The 14,341-nt window shown below is 34.5% G+C and overlaps 5 protein-coding genes across 5 annotated transcripts; 3 read left to right on the forward strand and 2 right to left on the reverse strand.

The window, feature by feature from the left end:
- Nucleotides 1-4,910: 4,910 nt before the first annotated feature.
- On the reverse strand, nt 4,911-5,489 carry MONOS_6151 (uncharacterized protein; the record flags this gene model as incomplete). The annotated part of the gene is made up of 1 exon (XM_067876360.1): nt 4,911-5,489. One exon carries the CDS (start codon nt 5,487-5,489, stop codon nt 4,911-4,913), a length of 579 nt encoding a protein of 192 aa, XP_067732704.1.
- A 220-nt stretch (nt 5,490-5,709) lies between these two features.
- MONOS_6150 (uncharacterized protein) lies at nt 5,710-6,808 on the forward strand (the record flags this gene model as incomplete). Its single annotated transcript, XM_067876359.1, has 3 exons — nt 5,710-5,879; nt 6,448-6,579; nt 6,799-6,808. 3 exons carry the CDS (start codon nt 5,710-5,712, stop codon nt 6,806-6,808), a joined length of 312 nt encoding a protein of 103 aa, XP_067732705.1.
- A 3,467-nt stretch (nt 6,809-10,275) lies between these two features.
- MONOS_17228 (uncharacterized protein) lies at nt 10,276-10,681 on the forward strand (the record flags this gene model as incomplete). The annotated part of the gene is made up of 2 exons (XM_067870127.1): nt 10,276-10,371; nt 10,430-10,681. The coding sequence occupies 2 exons, from the start codon at nt 10,276-10,278 to the stop codon at nt 10,679-10,681; spliced, it is 348 nt and encodes a 115-aa protein (XP_067732706.1).
- Nucleotides 10,682-11,932: 1,251 nt separating this feature from the next.
- On the reverse strand, nt 11,933-13,106 carry MONOS_6149 (uncharacterized protein; the record flags this gene model as incomplete). Its single annotated transcript, XM_067876355.1, has 3 exons — nt 11,933-12,110; nt 12,281-12,838; nt 12,955-13,106. 3 exons carry the CDS (start codon nt 13,104-13,106, stop codon nt 11,933-11,935), a joined length of 888 nt encoding a protein of 295 aa, XP_067732707.1.
- A 157-nt stretch (nt 13,107-13,263) lies between these two features.
- On the forward strand, nt 13,264-13,623 carry MONOS_6148 (uncharacterized protein; the record flags this gene model as incomplete). Its single annotated transcript, XM_067876354.1, has 1 exon — nt 13,264-13,623. One exon carries the CDS (start codon nt 13,264-13,266, stop codon nt 13,621-13,623), a length of 360 nt encoding a protein of 119 aa, XP_067732708.1.
- Nucleotides 13,624-14,341: the final 718 nt, after the last annotated feature.

A 14,341-nucleotide genomic window follows, 5' to 3' on the forward strand; every position in this document is an offset into this window, starting at 1 on the left:
GGTTACAACAGTAAACAAATATCGGTGAAATTTTCTTCGGTGTTTCTTCGTCTGAGCACAACTTCGAATGATCTGCAAAGCTTTGAATTGCGAGTTTTTGTGGAAGCAAGCCGTCCGTACAAAAACAGCGCACTTCTCCTTTCAAATTCGAAACTTCTCCAATAATATCACTAGCCAGATTGAAGTAATCAGTGGTTGTGAAACATGCCTTTTCAATTTTCCAGAAAAATGGAGATGCCTTTGTCTGCAACGGAACAATTGTGATGACAGTGTATTTTTTTCCAGCAACTATCCCTCCGTCCATCATTACGGCAACCATTGAATTGAATATTTTTGCATTTCGTTCAGAAATTCTTTTCTTTCCTTCTTCTTGAATAAGTGCTGTCAGCTTTCTATATGTGAGAGTTGGAAATATGGTTGTCGGTGAAAGAGTTGGATTTTGTTGGGAAGTGATAATTAAAGAAGAAATAAATTTGTTGAATTCATTGGAGTAAGCAGAAAGAAAAGCAATGTTGCAATGACCAATTAAATGTAAATATTGCTCAACCAACGAATCAAATTGAAAATGAGTTGGAACAATTTTCTTTGCTGACGCTTCAGACAATCTTGAAGATGGATGAAACTTGAAATATGGCAAAATAGAAGATGTAGTCGTCAATGCGCATCGATGATTTGTAACTTTTTCGCATCCTTTTCGCCCGGAGGTGGCACAATTTATTCCTTGTTTGCTGTTTGGGCACAAGAAATAAATATGTCCATCTTTTTTAAGAGATCCATCTGTCTTGACAGGAGTATATGCTAGCCAAAGCTTTCCATTACATGTTTCAAAATGAATCTTTCCAATTTCTTCTCCAGTATTGTTTGGGTGTTTGTAGACTTGTTTAAAAGCAGAAAAATGCAAATTAATCTGAGTGATAATATATATGAAACATACAATTTCCGCCATTGAAAGATTTTGTTCTTATTAATTCCACGAATGTGCATTCATTGTTCTTTAATTCCTCAACTTTTCTTTCAAACGCTTCAAGCTGCAAAGATGAATTATATTAAAAAATAAATAATTATACATGCTGGGATAAAATAAAATTGCCAAACAATATTTTTCGCTGACAAGCATCTTTGTAATTCTATCGGCAATTCTTTAATAAAGTCATTTAGATTCATTTCACTCATTTTTCAAATGATCTCGACAAACCGACTGATCTCAACAGACAGACTGATCAAGACATGATCAAGTCGAAAAGATCTGTCGATTCGTCAATAAAACAATATTTTTGCATTTTCATGTTTTATTATTCATTTAAGTCATTCATAAAATAAAATAGAGCAAAAAAATTTTTTGAATTAAAATGTTATCCAATTTTTCAATTTTTCCAAATTAATGATTCTGAAAAGAGTTTAGAAATTCATTGTCGGTCAAATTGTCGTTTCCGTTTGACAGAGTCTGTATGTCGCAAAGGCTTAACTAAACACAACAAAAATTTCACAAAAACCAAACAAAAGCAACGAATTTTTTGTTGATCTCATTGTTCTCGATACAAATTTTTTTGAAGAGAGTAATATTTTTTCCTAAATAAACTCTTTTAGGACGAAAATTGTTTGCAGATATTTTTCTAAAGAGAAATGATTGAATGAACCTTTCAATATACCCTAATTCCAAATGTTATCCTTAAATTTGTCATGAAAAAATTATCTATATAAATCTTGTCCAAAATAATGGGTGAAAAAAATGTGTTCTCTCTTGTTCATCTTCCAGCAAAAAAAAAAAAAAAAAAAAAGTAAAAAAAAAAAAAAAAAAAAAAAAAAAAAAAAAAAAGTGAGTTGAGCATAAATCATCTGATCTATTTATATAACTTGCTTGGGATTCGAAACTTGATTATTTATTTGCTTCTTTTTGTCAAAATAGACACACGTGTTTCAGGGGGATATAATATTTCGAGAGTTTGTTCACAAATGCGGAACGAAAGACAGTAAGTTTTTGAAATAGAAACAATAACTCTTGTCATTATGGAAGCAATGCAGTGAAAACGGAAGGACAGGAAAGGAAGAAAGAAATAACAAGTGTAGATTTTCGGAGGGGTGGAAAGATAAGATGGTGGTGGAAAGGGGAAACGGTTTATGATTGTCGCTCCAAACAGAAAAAAGGAAACTTTGATTCCAATTGTCCAAAAATACACAAAAGATGGAATATTTATTATTCCCGATCAATTGCGCGGTTATTCTTCACTGAAAACTCTTGGATATAAACATGTGTAATTCTTTTTGAAAAGTCGCAAATGTTTAATTCACAAATTAATTATAAATTTCATATTTTGTTGAAATTTCTGTTTCCACTCGCGAATCTTCAAAAGAATGTTTGAAATAGCATTATCCAGAAATAGATCCCATATTAGTGAAGTTTGGTGTATATCAACAAAAACCTGAGCAAAATGGAAAATATCTGAAATGAATGAAAATGAAACATTTGTGACTTTTCAAAAAAAAATTACCCACATCAATCTGTGTGCCACAAAAGACATTACTGAATTCCTGAAACTGGAACGTGTGCAAATACAATTGAAGGATCATGGCAACATCAACGATGCACACACACTTAATTTGGTTCAAGGATCAGACAAAAGCATGACTCTCTTTAACTGTTTTTGGTAAAATCAAAATTTTATTAAACGTTCATTCAATTAATAAAATATCTGCAATTTGAAAAAGAAACTGAACATGTTCAAATGAAAGAGAAAGAAGAAGAAGAAGAAGAAATTACAAATGAAAAAAAGGAAATCACAGATATCGAAAATATTTTTTATGAAAATTGCAATGTTGAGTCTGATAAGGATTTCGGAGCAAGAGATGGGACAATTTAATACACCATTTATTATTCAAATTTGGTAAACTTATTATTCGAAATTATTTAACTTAATATTCATAATTGGTCAATTAATTATTCAAAACTGTTAAACTTTTTAATCGAAATTGGAAAACTTCTTTTTCAAAATCAATAAAATTGAGCATTTTTTTTTAAAAAATCATTTGTGAAAACTTGATTTTTTGCTGAGTATCGGAAAGTGATAAAAATATTAAAAATTTTCATTATCAATAAAAAGGATAAAAAATTGAACCTCTATAATTATTATTTGTGAATAAACATGAAAATTTCTGATTTTTCAGAAAAAAATCATCATCCATGAAATCTGATTATTTTCAAATGAATAAATCTCACATTGTGAGTCAATGAATTATTCAATAAAGAAAAGTTATTTGAAATAATAGATAGGAAGATGAACAATAAATAATAAAAGATGAATTCCAAAGATGAATTCATGGATTTATTCACTAATAAAAAAAATACTTGTTTCCAGTTTGTAAAATTGATGCAAATTACTTTTCTTTATTGAATAATTCATTGACTCACAATGTGAGATTTATTCATTTGAGAATTATCCGATTTCATGGATGATGATTTTTTTCTGAAAAATCAGAAATTTTCATGTTTATTCACAAATAATAATTATAGAGGTTCAATTTTTTATCCTTTTTATTGATAATGAAAATTTTAAATATTTTTATCACTTTCCGATACTCAGCAAAAAATCAAGTTTTCACAAATGATTTTTTAAAAAAAAATGCTCAATTTTATTGATTTTGAAAAAGAAGTTTTCCAATTTCGATTAAAAAGTTTAACAGTTTTGAATAATTAATTGACCAATTATGAATATTAAGTTAAATAATTTCGAATAATAAGTTTACCAAATTTGAATAATAAATGGTGTGTGAATATAAACCTTAAATTTTATTTTTCTTTTTAAATGATAATATTCAAAATATTTTTCTTTTTTTCGAAGCTTTTTTATACAAATAAGTCACTTTTTTTATGAAATTCGGAAATAACTTCATTGATCGAAAAATATTTTTTTTTTAATTCTTCTTTAAACCATTTTAGCAATTTGTCATTCTCATGTAACTTATGAACAATACATAATATGATAAACAACAAGATTTTATAATATTCTAACCAAACCTTAATATTCTGACAATGTTAAGGAAAAAAACCTCAAATATTATAATTTATTGATCATGAGTTTTTTAGATAAAAAAGAGAAGTTTGAGGTGTTTGGAGCTTCTCCTTGCTAATTTTAACAGTAGCCACAGCGACATGAGTTGAAAATATTTCTAAAGGGTTTTATAGAATTGCAATCTTCATATTTTAGGTGAAATTTACAAATTTCGAATAATATTCAACCTGTTCATTGATAATACAATTTTATTGCAGCGCTAATCGCGTAAAAGAATTTTCAAAATTTACAGAACATTGGTGATTTGAATTTTTTGAAAAAATGACGGATCTGCCAATGCCACAGATAAAGTTTTGGATATTCGAATTGCTGTCAAGCTGTTTCAAGTAATAATTGAATCATTCATTGAATCGTTTAAGGAGAACGACTTTTCTCATTTTGATGTATTTACAAAAAAGCAAACCTCTTGCTCAATTGTCAAACTGGAATTAGCATTTTTCTGAATATTTTGGTTCTGGAGCATTAAAATGTGACAGACAGATGTCTAATGATACGTCAAAGAAGAATACGCTAAAAGGCAAGTGATAGGATGCATGAAAGAAGAGTTTTAGATGTAGTTTAAATGATTGGATCTTCTGAACCATCATAAGTTGCACATTTTTCTCATTGAAACGTAAATTAAGGCGTAAAGTGAAATTTTCCTTAAAGCGAGTGTTCCTCCAAGAGATTGGGCCTTATGCATGAAAATTCTATTCATAAAGAAGCCGAGCGTGATTCGATATCTTTCCGATTGCCATCTTCAGCTGAAATGGGTGATGCCACGCATCTTGTTCTGACCCTCCATTCTTTGAAACCTCATTCATCTACGACTTCCTCACAACATCGTTCCGCAGAATTTCCATCTTAATCTTCACACAACGCTTCCGCCACTTCACACCTCCTCCCTTTCACCGAAGAATTTGACATACCTTCATCTTCCGAAGCCTTTGCGCATTGTATCTTTGCATTTCCCTGTGCACCGTACATCCTACACCAGCAGTGTGAGTATTCCCTTGTACTCTGCAAGGGCTCCCCACCTGCCCCACTCACTCTGCCGGCGGAAAGGCTTCCGCGTGTGCGATGTGCTGTGCGAAGAAGATCATTCTTGCAGAAAGAAGAAGCGGAGAAACAAACAGAAGATGTAAGTTTTGATAAGAGCTGGGGCTTTGGTTGGGACAGGGAATGCGATAGATGCGGGGCTTGGCAGCGGGCTGGGCATAGGCGCAGGCAACAGAACTGATGCAAACGGAGCTGTTGTGGAGGGAAAAGAAGGAGGTGAAGGAAATGGAGGAAGGAGAGTGAAGAAGAGGAAGAGGAAGAAGGAGAGGAAGAAGAAATAGGTGAAGAAGGTGAAGAAGAAGAAGAATTTCGAATTGACGATTCATTTCCCACCAAACAACGCGGAATTATATCAACCGAACTCGAATGCGTTTTGTCTTTCATGAAAAAACTTATGCTTTTCCTGAGAAACACGAGAAAAGCAGTAAGTGACAGACAATCGCTGCTAATGTGCAAGGAACGGGTGGTCGGCTGTCTTTTGCGGCTGGTTCTGTTCACAGTACAGCTGGGAAATACAAGAGCAGTTGGGCTATGCGAATGAACTTGTATATTTTGACAGGGATGATTTAGGAAAGAAAGAGAAGTCGAAACAGAAGCAGCATTTATGCTGGTGAACCAGATGGAGCTGGTGGATGTGATGAGAGAGTGGAAGAGGGAGAAGGCGAAGAGGTTGCTGAAAGGGCAGAAGGAGGAGGAGAAGAGGAAGAAAGAGACGTGCTGTGAAGGATGGTGGAGGGAAGGAAAGCTGTTCAAGAAGGCACACTTGCGGACAAGGTTTGTTGATGGTTTATATGTGGCTTTATGTAATATTCATGCATTTATTTATAATCACAATAATTTCTTTTTATTAATACTTCCAATTTATATGTTTTTTATTATTATTTAAAATTAATTATTTACATTTTTCCTTTTATTATTTTGAACAAAATGAACTTAAAACCTTCAATTTCGCCTCCAGAGCATTTGTCACAGCCGACTTAGCCCTCTCTTTCTCTCCTGCAGTTAAGCACATATATCCCTTCGCCCACTGCTTCTTCTCCGTCCTCTCATTTCTAAATTATTCCTCCGCATTCCTTTCTTTTGTCGCATTGTTCTTCCGTTTTGTCTTTTCTGCCTTCAACTTTCTTCGCATTAAGACTTCTGAAGCAATAAAATTCGTTTTTAGAGGAAAAAAATCGCTTATCAAGAAAGCTATCGGAGATATATGCAGTCCAGAAAAATTTTGGACTCGGTGGGTTTTTGTTTTTGACGTAACACATTTTTCGAGCAAGTTGCAATTTGACACGTCAAAAGAACAAAGGAAGATACAAAACCGACTGACGAAATGCTGTTTGTGTTTTAGCAGCTCTTTCAACAGAAACATTGGAATCGATCCAAAAAGAGGTGAAAGAAGAGTTTCTGATGCTGTTTTGATTTTGTCGTCGAATGTGATTCCAACTAGGCTGAAGGAAGGATGTTGCGTTGATGCTTCAAGGTGTGGATGAAGATGGAAGGGGATAAAAAATTAAAGGGAGAAGAAAAAGTGAATGTTATTGAAAAGGTTTTTTTTTCATTATTTTTTTATTCTTTTTGTTTTTCTTATTAAAATCGATATTTATTCAATTTCAAAATTCATCATTTTCTGTTTTCTTGTTTTCATGTTTCTTAATGGCTTCAATATTATTTATACGTTTTAATTTATATATCTTCTCAGCTTTTCTTAATTCTGAGCATCCCCTGAAGTTATCCACAGGCCATCTTTATCTTTCACATTTCGCTTATCAAACACAAAAAAATTGGAAATGACAGAAACTTCAAAGAAAACATTGGAATTGAAAGATCCGCTTCCTCCACCACCACCACCTCCTCCTCTTCCTCTTCCTCCTCCTCTTCCTCCTCTTCCTCCTCCTCCTCCTCCTCTTCTTCTTCTCGTCTTCTTCTTCTTCTTCTTCTTCTTCTCCTCCTCCTTCTTCTTCTTTATCCACTAATTCATCAAATTTTTGTTTTCCATCGTCGTCAATTTCTCATATTCAACTTTTCATTTTCAACAGAGTGAAGTCAGAGAAAGTGAGATGTTGATTTCGCAGCTGCTGATAGTATTTTCTGACTTCTTCCTAATAACGATTTCACATTTGTTGTCCTTCAACCAAATCGATTTTTCATTCAAAGTGAACACAAGCTGCAATTTTTGATACGTTTCACAAGATCATTCAGATGAGCTTTTTTTCAGAATTGCGCGATGTTTGCAGATGAGATTTGTAGATATTCTTCTCCAACAAGATTCCTCCATTTCCACTACCTTCTTCGCGTTATCCGCAAGCTCAAGAGACAGAAAAAATGGAAGAAGAAGGAAAAAATAAACACACATATCTCATTCCTTTCATTCAGTCTGTTCATTCACATATTCTGTTTCTTCTTTTTCGTTTCATTCTTCCTCATTTTCACCCTCTTACTCACATATTCATGCATTATCTATCTTCATTTCAATGATTGTGATCTTTCTTTTCCTCTTCATTCTATTTCGACAAAAAGACAACATACAACTCTTATTAATTGGAATTCTGTCTCTTTCAGACAATGAATGGAATTGAAGTGAAGGGCAATGAAACAAAAAATTGGATGAACAACAAAAAAAGATTTCTGTTTAAAAGAGAAAGAAGAAAGTTAAAGAAAGAGTGAGAGAGAGAATACAATCGTGATTGACTTGCTTCATTTGTAAATTTGATGAAAAAGAAAATAAACATATCTGTTGAAATCATTCAATTTTTAATTTCATTTTGTGAAATGAAAAAAAAAAAAAAAGAAAAAAAGAAATTCAAAGAAACAAAATGATATCAGAATTTCATTTCCTCAAATATTTACAAAATAATTAGAAATATTCAATGACAATCTAAAATGATATTTTTTGCAAAGAAAATCAATTGCTCCATGAAAGCTGGTGATGGTATCTTCGTATCCTTCTTCTTCCATCTTTTCAAAAATCTTCCTTTTCGTAGCCTTTCTTTCCTCTTCTTCCCTTTCATCTTTATTCTTTTGTTTCAATTTCTTCGAAACATTCAAAAAGAATTGGAAGCATTCATTTGTCATGCCTTTATTCAACTTCGGTCGCTGCATCTCCTCCAAAACAGTATCAACAGCTCCTCCATTCAACAAGTCTTCAACTTTCACAACTCTTCTTTGCACCGCAATTCTCAAGGAGGAAATGCAGAGATTGCAAATTACTCCATTATTCCCTTTTGCTGCTCGATATATCTGTGCAATGCTGCTGATTAGCTCAACATTTTCTTCATTCTTCAATCGACAAATTTGAAAATAAATCGAGAATGTTTGCAGCCATCTCACCAATGCAAATTCTTCTTTCGTTTCTTTTCCTCCTTCCTCTCCTTTTTTCCTGTTCCAATCTTCATTTCTTGTCAGATATTCCAGTTCTCTTGCTGCTTCTCTTGCGAAATGCAGCTCATTCACAATAGTATCTTCCAAGAATCCATTGGTGGAAAATCTATATATAAAAAATTGCCAAGCAGACTGATAGGCAAGTCGTGTCAGATTCTGATATTCCTGATGATGTTTGATGATTTCTTTGGTATCATTCAAATACAGTTCTTGCCTTAAAAACTAATTAGAAATAAGAAAAATAAGAAAAATATCAAAAGGAAATAATAATGTTCATACATCAAATTTGATGTTGCCCAAAGCCAACAAAGCCATTTCCGCTTCCTTTTGTGTTTTTTCATTTTCCTCTTTCTTCAACGCCACTTTCAGAAGGCAAGGAACACAAATTGAAATTATTTCAGGCGAGAGGAGATAATAAAGTGAAATATAGCATTCGCACAGATCAATCAGAAGCTTTTCATTCTTTTCCTCTTTTTTCTTCAGATTTTCTTCAGCAATCATCTTCTCAATTCTTTCACCCAAAGAAACTTTTTCAAAGCCAAAAAGATGTATTCTTTTCAAAATTTTCAAATATCCAATGTAATTCAACAACAAAATTGCATTTTCCATCGAAAGTTTCTTTTCTTCAATCATTTTATGTATTTCATTGAAAAGTTCATCTAATAAAACAGATTCCAATTCTTCTTCTTTCATTTCATCCATTAACACATTCATTTCAAAAATTTTCTGTTTCTGCTCAAAATAGGTGCTTTGTTCCAACTGTGAAAGTTTCTCTAAAAATGTTAAAAAATCAAAAGAGAAAAAAGAAGCATTTGTTTTTTAAAACCAACTATTTCTTATAAAACGTTGCAAACCAAGATATATTTGACTTTTTGAAGTTGGCTGAGAAATTGAAAAGTGAATCAAAAACAACAAATAAATTCGTTTTTCAGAATTGTCGTGTAAAATTCGCATCAAAAGAATTAAAAGCACCGTCAAATATCTAATAAAACAGGATTCCAAACCTCTTTTGCCATCATGATTTTTGCTTCAAAACAAGCAAATCATAAAGAAGAAATACAGATCTCCAAATCGAACAATTAATAAGGGTTCACAACCCATAATTTTATAAGGTGAAGATATTTGATTGATGATATGATGCGGTTTGAGCAAATTTGAGCGTTTGTTCGTAAGGCTACAGATGCAACCATGCGAGTTATAGCATTACAGAAGAACAGGAACTTTTCTTGCAGACGGAGGAGAGAGTGGCTGTTTGCATCGATTGCTTGCGAAAAGTGAATTTGTGGGGGAAAATTACATGAAATTTGAACGTGGTGAAAAATTGCAAAATGTGTGGCATATCGTCAAATGCTATATTTTGAATGAAAAATGAATAAAGCAAGATACAAAAAAAGCGATTAAAAAGCAAGAAAGATTGAATTGAACCGCTTTGTCATTTCAGGGAAGTGCAGTGTACTTGGCATATCATTTGAGCAGGATTTGTTTGACGTAGTTTTTGGGGAGAAGGTTGGTTTTGTGGAAAAGGAAAGGGAATGGGGGGTTGGACAATGGAGGAAACGAGTTGAGCAAAACACTCAGCAGGCCTCAACAACAATGACATTTGCATTTTGCACTAAGCAAGTTGGAAAGCTATCAGCAAAGACTTGTCGTTGAATTGAGCTTTGAAAAGGAGTTCTTTTCTTATTTATTTGGAGAGTGTGTGTTTTCATCTGATATCATGGCCAGCTTCACAAGGGATTCTCAACATTCGATGATGTTCTATGCCAGGCATTTATTCTCCAGTTGTCTGTTTTTTTAAATGTGGCAAGAGGCTATTTTGGAGAACAAGAAACCAATTGGAAAGATAATTACCAATCCCTTGGAGATGGGAAAATTTTTCAAGACCAAAAAGATGGTTTGACTTTTTTTGTTTTGCTCATTTTTCTTTTAAGATGTTCTTTGAATGAATACAGATTGGCTACGAACAGGAGTGCAACGAAGAGAGAGAGAAGCCATTTTATCCTTTTTCAAAAGATCCAGAAGTTTATGAGATTATTCTTGTTTGTATTGCATTCAACGACAGCGTTCGTGACTTCTGCCATCTGTTATGCATGCTTCATCATCGATTAACTCATCTTCTCCTTCGCATTCATCGGCATTTCAAAGAATCGTTTGATGGAAACAGCCATTTTTATGCTTTAATGGCAGATTTACAATACTGGTGAAATATGCAGAATTGGGTGAATAAAATGTGAAAAGGATTCCAGAAACTTTGAATTGGAATCAAAAATAGGAGGATTTCCAAAAGGAGAAGAGAAAACGGAGAGAAGATGCAGCAATGGACTGGAAAATAAGAGGAAAATGGTTGTGAACAAGAAAAGTGGACATGAAGAAGAAGAAGAAGAAGAAGAAAAGAAAAGAGAGAAAGAAGAAATAAGCTATTTTTTTGAAAGAAGAATATGACATTTTCTAATGAATGACATGAAAGAAGATAAGATATTCGACATTCTGAGGAAAGAAAGTAAAGAGAAAGAACTTTGCCAGATTTTTTTGGGAAAGAGAGAGAAAGCGAAAGAGAGAAAGAAGAGAAAGAAGAGAAAGAAGAGAAAGAAGAGAAAGAAGAGAAAGAAGAGAAAGAAGAGAAAGAAGAGAAAGAAGAAAAAGAAGAGAAAGAACTGTTTCTTTTGAAGATTGCTCCGCTTTTCATGAAGCGAAGATGAAAAATAAGCCAAAAGAGAAGAAGAAGAAATATCAGATGTTGGATTTAAGAAAAGAAGAAGAAGAAAATGTTTGAAATAATTATTCCGGCAAACGCCCTCAAAGATAAAGAGAAACGGGGAATTTAAAAGGGTGAAATAATGAAAATGATCATGAGAAGGAAAAGAAGCAGAAAGATTAAACAAAAGCGGAGAAAATCAAGCGAAGAGAGATATTTCTCCGGATGCTGCTAATTCTCCGGATGTGGTTCTAGAATATTTACGAGCAGGATTTTGAAGATATCAATGGAAGAAGCGAAGGAAATAAAGAAGACAGAGAAAATAAAGGAGATAAAGGAGATAAAAGGGACAAAGGAAAAGGAGAAAGAAGGAATATAGCAAACAGATGATTTGTCAAAAGAGGAACAGAATTTGACAGAGAAAAGAGAGAAGGGAGAGAAAAGATTGAACTGATAAAGTTGAAGAAAGAAGGAAAAAAATGAATGGAGATGAGGAAAATTGTGAAAAAGAGAGGGAAAAATGGAAAAGATTAAGAGAAAGATAAACAAAATGTATTTTCATATTTCTCTCAACCAAACAACATTTATATGCACAGAAAAATGCATTTCTTTTCCTTTTTCAAATTGCAATTATAATTATCATCATCATCATCATCATCATTGCATTCATTTTTTCACCTTCTCCTTCATTTTATTCTCCTTCCACTTCTTCTTTTTTTTTTTCTTCTTCTTCTTCTTCTTCAACTTCTGCTTCTTCTTCTTACTCATAAACATTACCATCATCAACATAATCTTCTTCTTTTTCACCTTCTCCTTCTTCATTGTCATTTTTTTCTCCTTCCATATCCACTTTCTTCATGTCCGGATAATCGAATTTGTGAAAGTTTCCCCCCACCGTAGGCACAAGGCGGACATTTCCATGCGGCTCTTCTTCAGCACTTTCAAAGAGAATGTCTGCAAAATACACAAAAAGACATCAATTTCTCCTTCAGCTCAGCCATCAGCTGTGCATCTGAAGTTTCGCTTTTTCATTCAGATCGAACGCCAAGCGCTGTTTGTAGCGTGTTTTTTTGTTTGTTTCAGGAGTGAGAATCTTTGAAAAGCAAACAAGAAGTGGAAGAGGAAGAAGAAAGGCAGAAATGAAGTTGAATTTGTAGAGGAGGAAGAAGAAGAAGAAGAAGAAGAAGAAGAAGAAGAAGGCTGAAAAGAAAGGGGAGATACTGAACCTGCTGAATCTTCCATCCGATTTGTATTTAAACACATGTTATTTGATGAAGAAGCTGAAGCCGACGGAGCAGTTCGAACAGTTACGTAACTTTCTTCCCCTTCACCCCCAGTTCTGTCATAATCTTCCATTCTTTCTCCTTCTCCTCCTCCTCCTTCTTCTTCTTCTTCTTCTCCTTCTCCTCCTCCTCCTTCTCCTTCTCCTTCTTCCATCTCATCATCATCTTCTTCCTCTTCTTCCTCTTCTTCTTCTTTAACTGAAACAGCCCACTGGTCTGCTTCTCCAGTCAGGATGCGAAGATGAGTACCAGCTGGAGATGAACAGTCACAATCATTTCCATTTTTATCAACATCATAGACTTCTTCTTTTTTGCCGTCTTCTTTTTTTTCAACTGGAGCAGCATGCAGATCTGCAGAAGAAATAGAAGACATCGAGAGGCGGCTGGAGTGTATGAAAATCAAAAAAAGTCGTAACTGAGGGAGCAACAGACGCTTCGAGGGATATGTTGTTGCGTGACATTGCTGGTTGCATTGTATGGGGGTGTTGTGTGTGCATACGATGTGGCGCTTTCGGCGATGCTTTCGGTTCCGCTGGTGGGGCCGCTTCCGTCACTTGCAGCGTCTGTGGGAACGAAGCCAGAGGGAAAGCAGAATTTTGTGTCGGCAGATGTGAATGCGTTCCCATCGATCAACAAATCTGTTTGACCCATCGCTGCTGCCGTCGGCGATAGCGCGGCTGGTGTCGCGATCGTCGCAGTTGAAATATTTGGTGATGAAGCTGTACGACGATGCGATGTGTCGAGGAGTTGCAGTGTGCGAAGGATAGAGGAGGGAGCGGAGAAGGGGCTGGATGCGGTGGGGTTGAAGATGGAGAATGTGCTTTTGATGAAAGCAACGATTGCACAGGAGGTGCTGGAGGAGCGAGAAGAGGAAGAGGAAGGAGAAAAGGGAGGCAAAGATGGAAAAGAAGATGGAGGGAGAGAGGGAGGTGATGGAAATGAGGAGAAAGGCGGGTATCCGACAGCGCACAGAGAGTTTGTGGAGAAAATCAAAGAGAACCAGGGGAAGCTGGAAGAAGCAATGGCGCTGCTGGTTGTGGAGGCGCTTGGGCTGAGTGGGCTGAGGTTTGTGAAGGCAGAGGTTGAGGTGGGTGCAGACAAGCAGCATTCAGTTGAGCCAGAAGTGTGCAGTTCTTCTTCATCTGATGGCATTCAGCAGGAGATTTAAAGAGAAGAGGAGAATTGGACTTCAGCAGTGCGCAGATTTATGATAGTGCAGCCGTTCCATCAACCAGAACAATTGCGTGTATTTCAGAGGAAGTTGTTGGCTTTGATTTTGGGAGCAAAACATTACTTTTGACTGTGAAAGTCGGTTGTTAAATTCAAATGTAATTAAAAGTTCATCTCATTGCAGGTGTTGTAGGGTTTGTTGAATGATATCAATCGTCTTGGATTGCTTTGCAAACTGCTTCATTTTCAACTGAAAAAGACGAGCTGACAAGTTAAGATCTGTGTGTTAAATTGGATGAAAACCAATAAGGTTTGAAGGAGAAGAACGAAGAATGTGAGGGATTTATTGTGAAGAAATGATTTGCTCAGATGAATATGATTTCAATGAGGGCGAAGGAGGAAAGGAGGGGAAAAAAAAAGAAAATTTGCTATGAGAAAGAATAAAACACATCTCCATTCAATAAATGATGAACCTGAGCATTTTTGTGATGAAAGCAATAGAATGAAGAGCTGAATGAACAATTGCAAAGTTTGGCTTTTCTTCAAAGTGAATTTTTCATTTTCAATAGAAAAATCAAATTAGATTTGGTGAAATCGAATAAACATATGAATTTCGAAGTGTATCACTTTCATTTTTGATAATTTTCCTTTGAAACAGAATTTCAATTGTTGAAGTTGAGCTTTTAAATGCAACTAATTTTTTTTTCATTTTTCAT

The sequence above is a fragment of the Monocercomonoides exilis genome (genome assembly GCF_001643675.1).
Source record: "Monocercomonoides exilis strain PA203 chromosome Unknown scaffold9-1957334, whole genome shotgun sequence".
Taxonomy (NCBI): Eukaryota; Preaxostyla; order Oxymonadida; family Polymastigidae; genus Monocercomonoides; species Monocercomonoides exilis.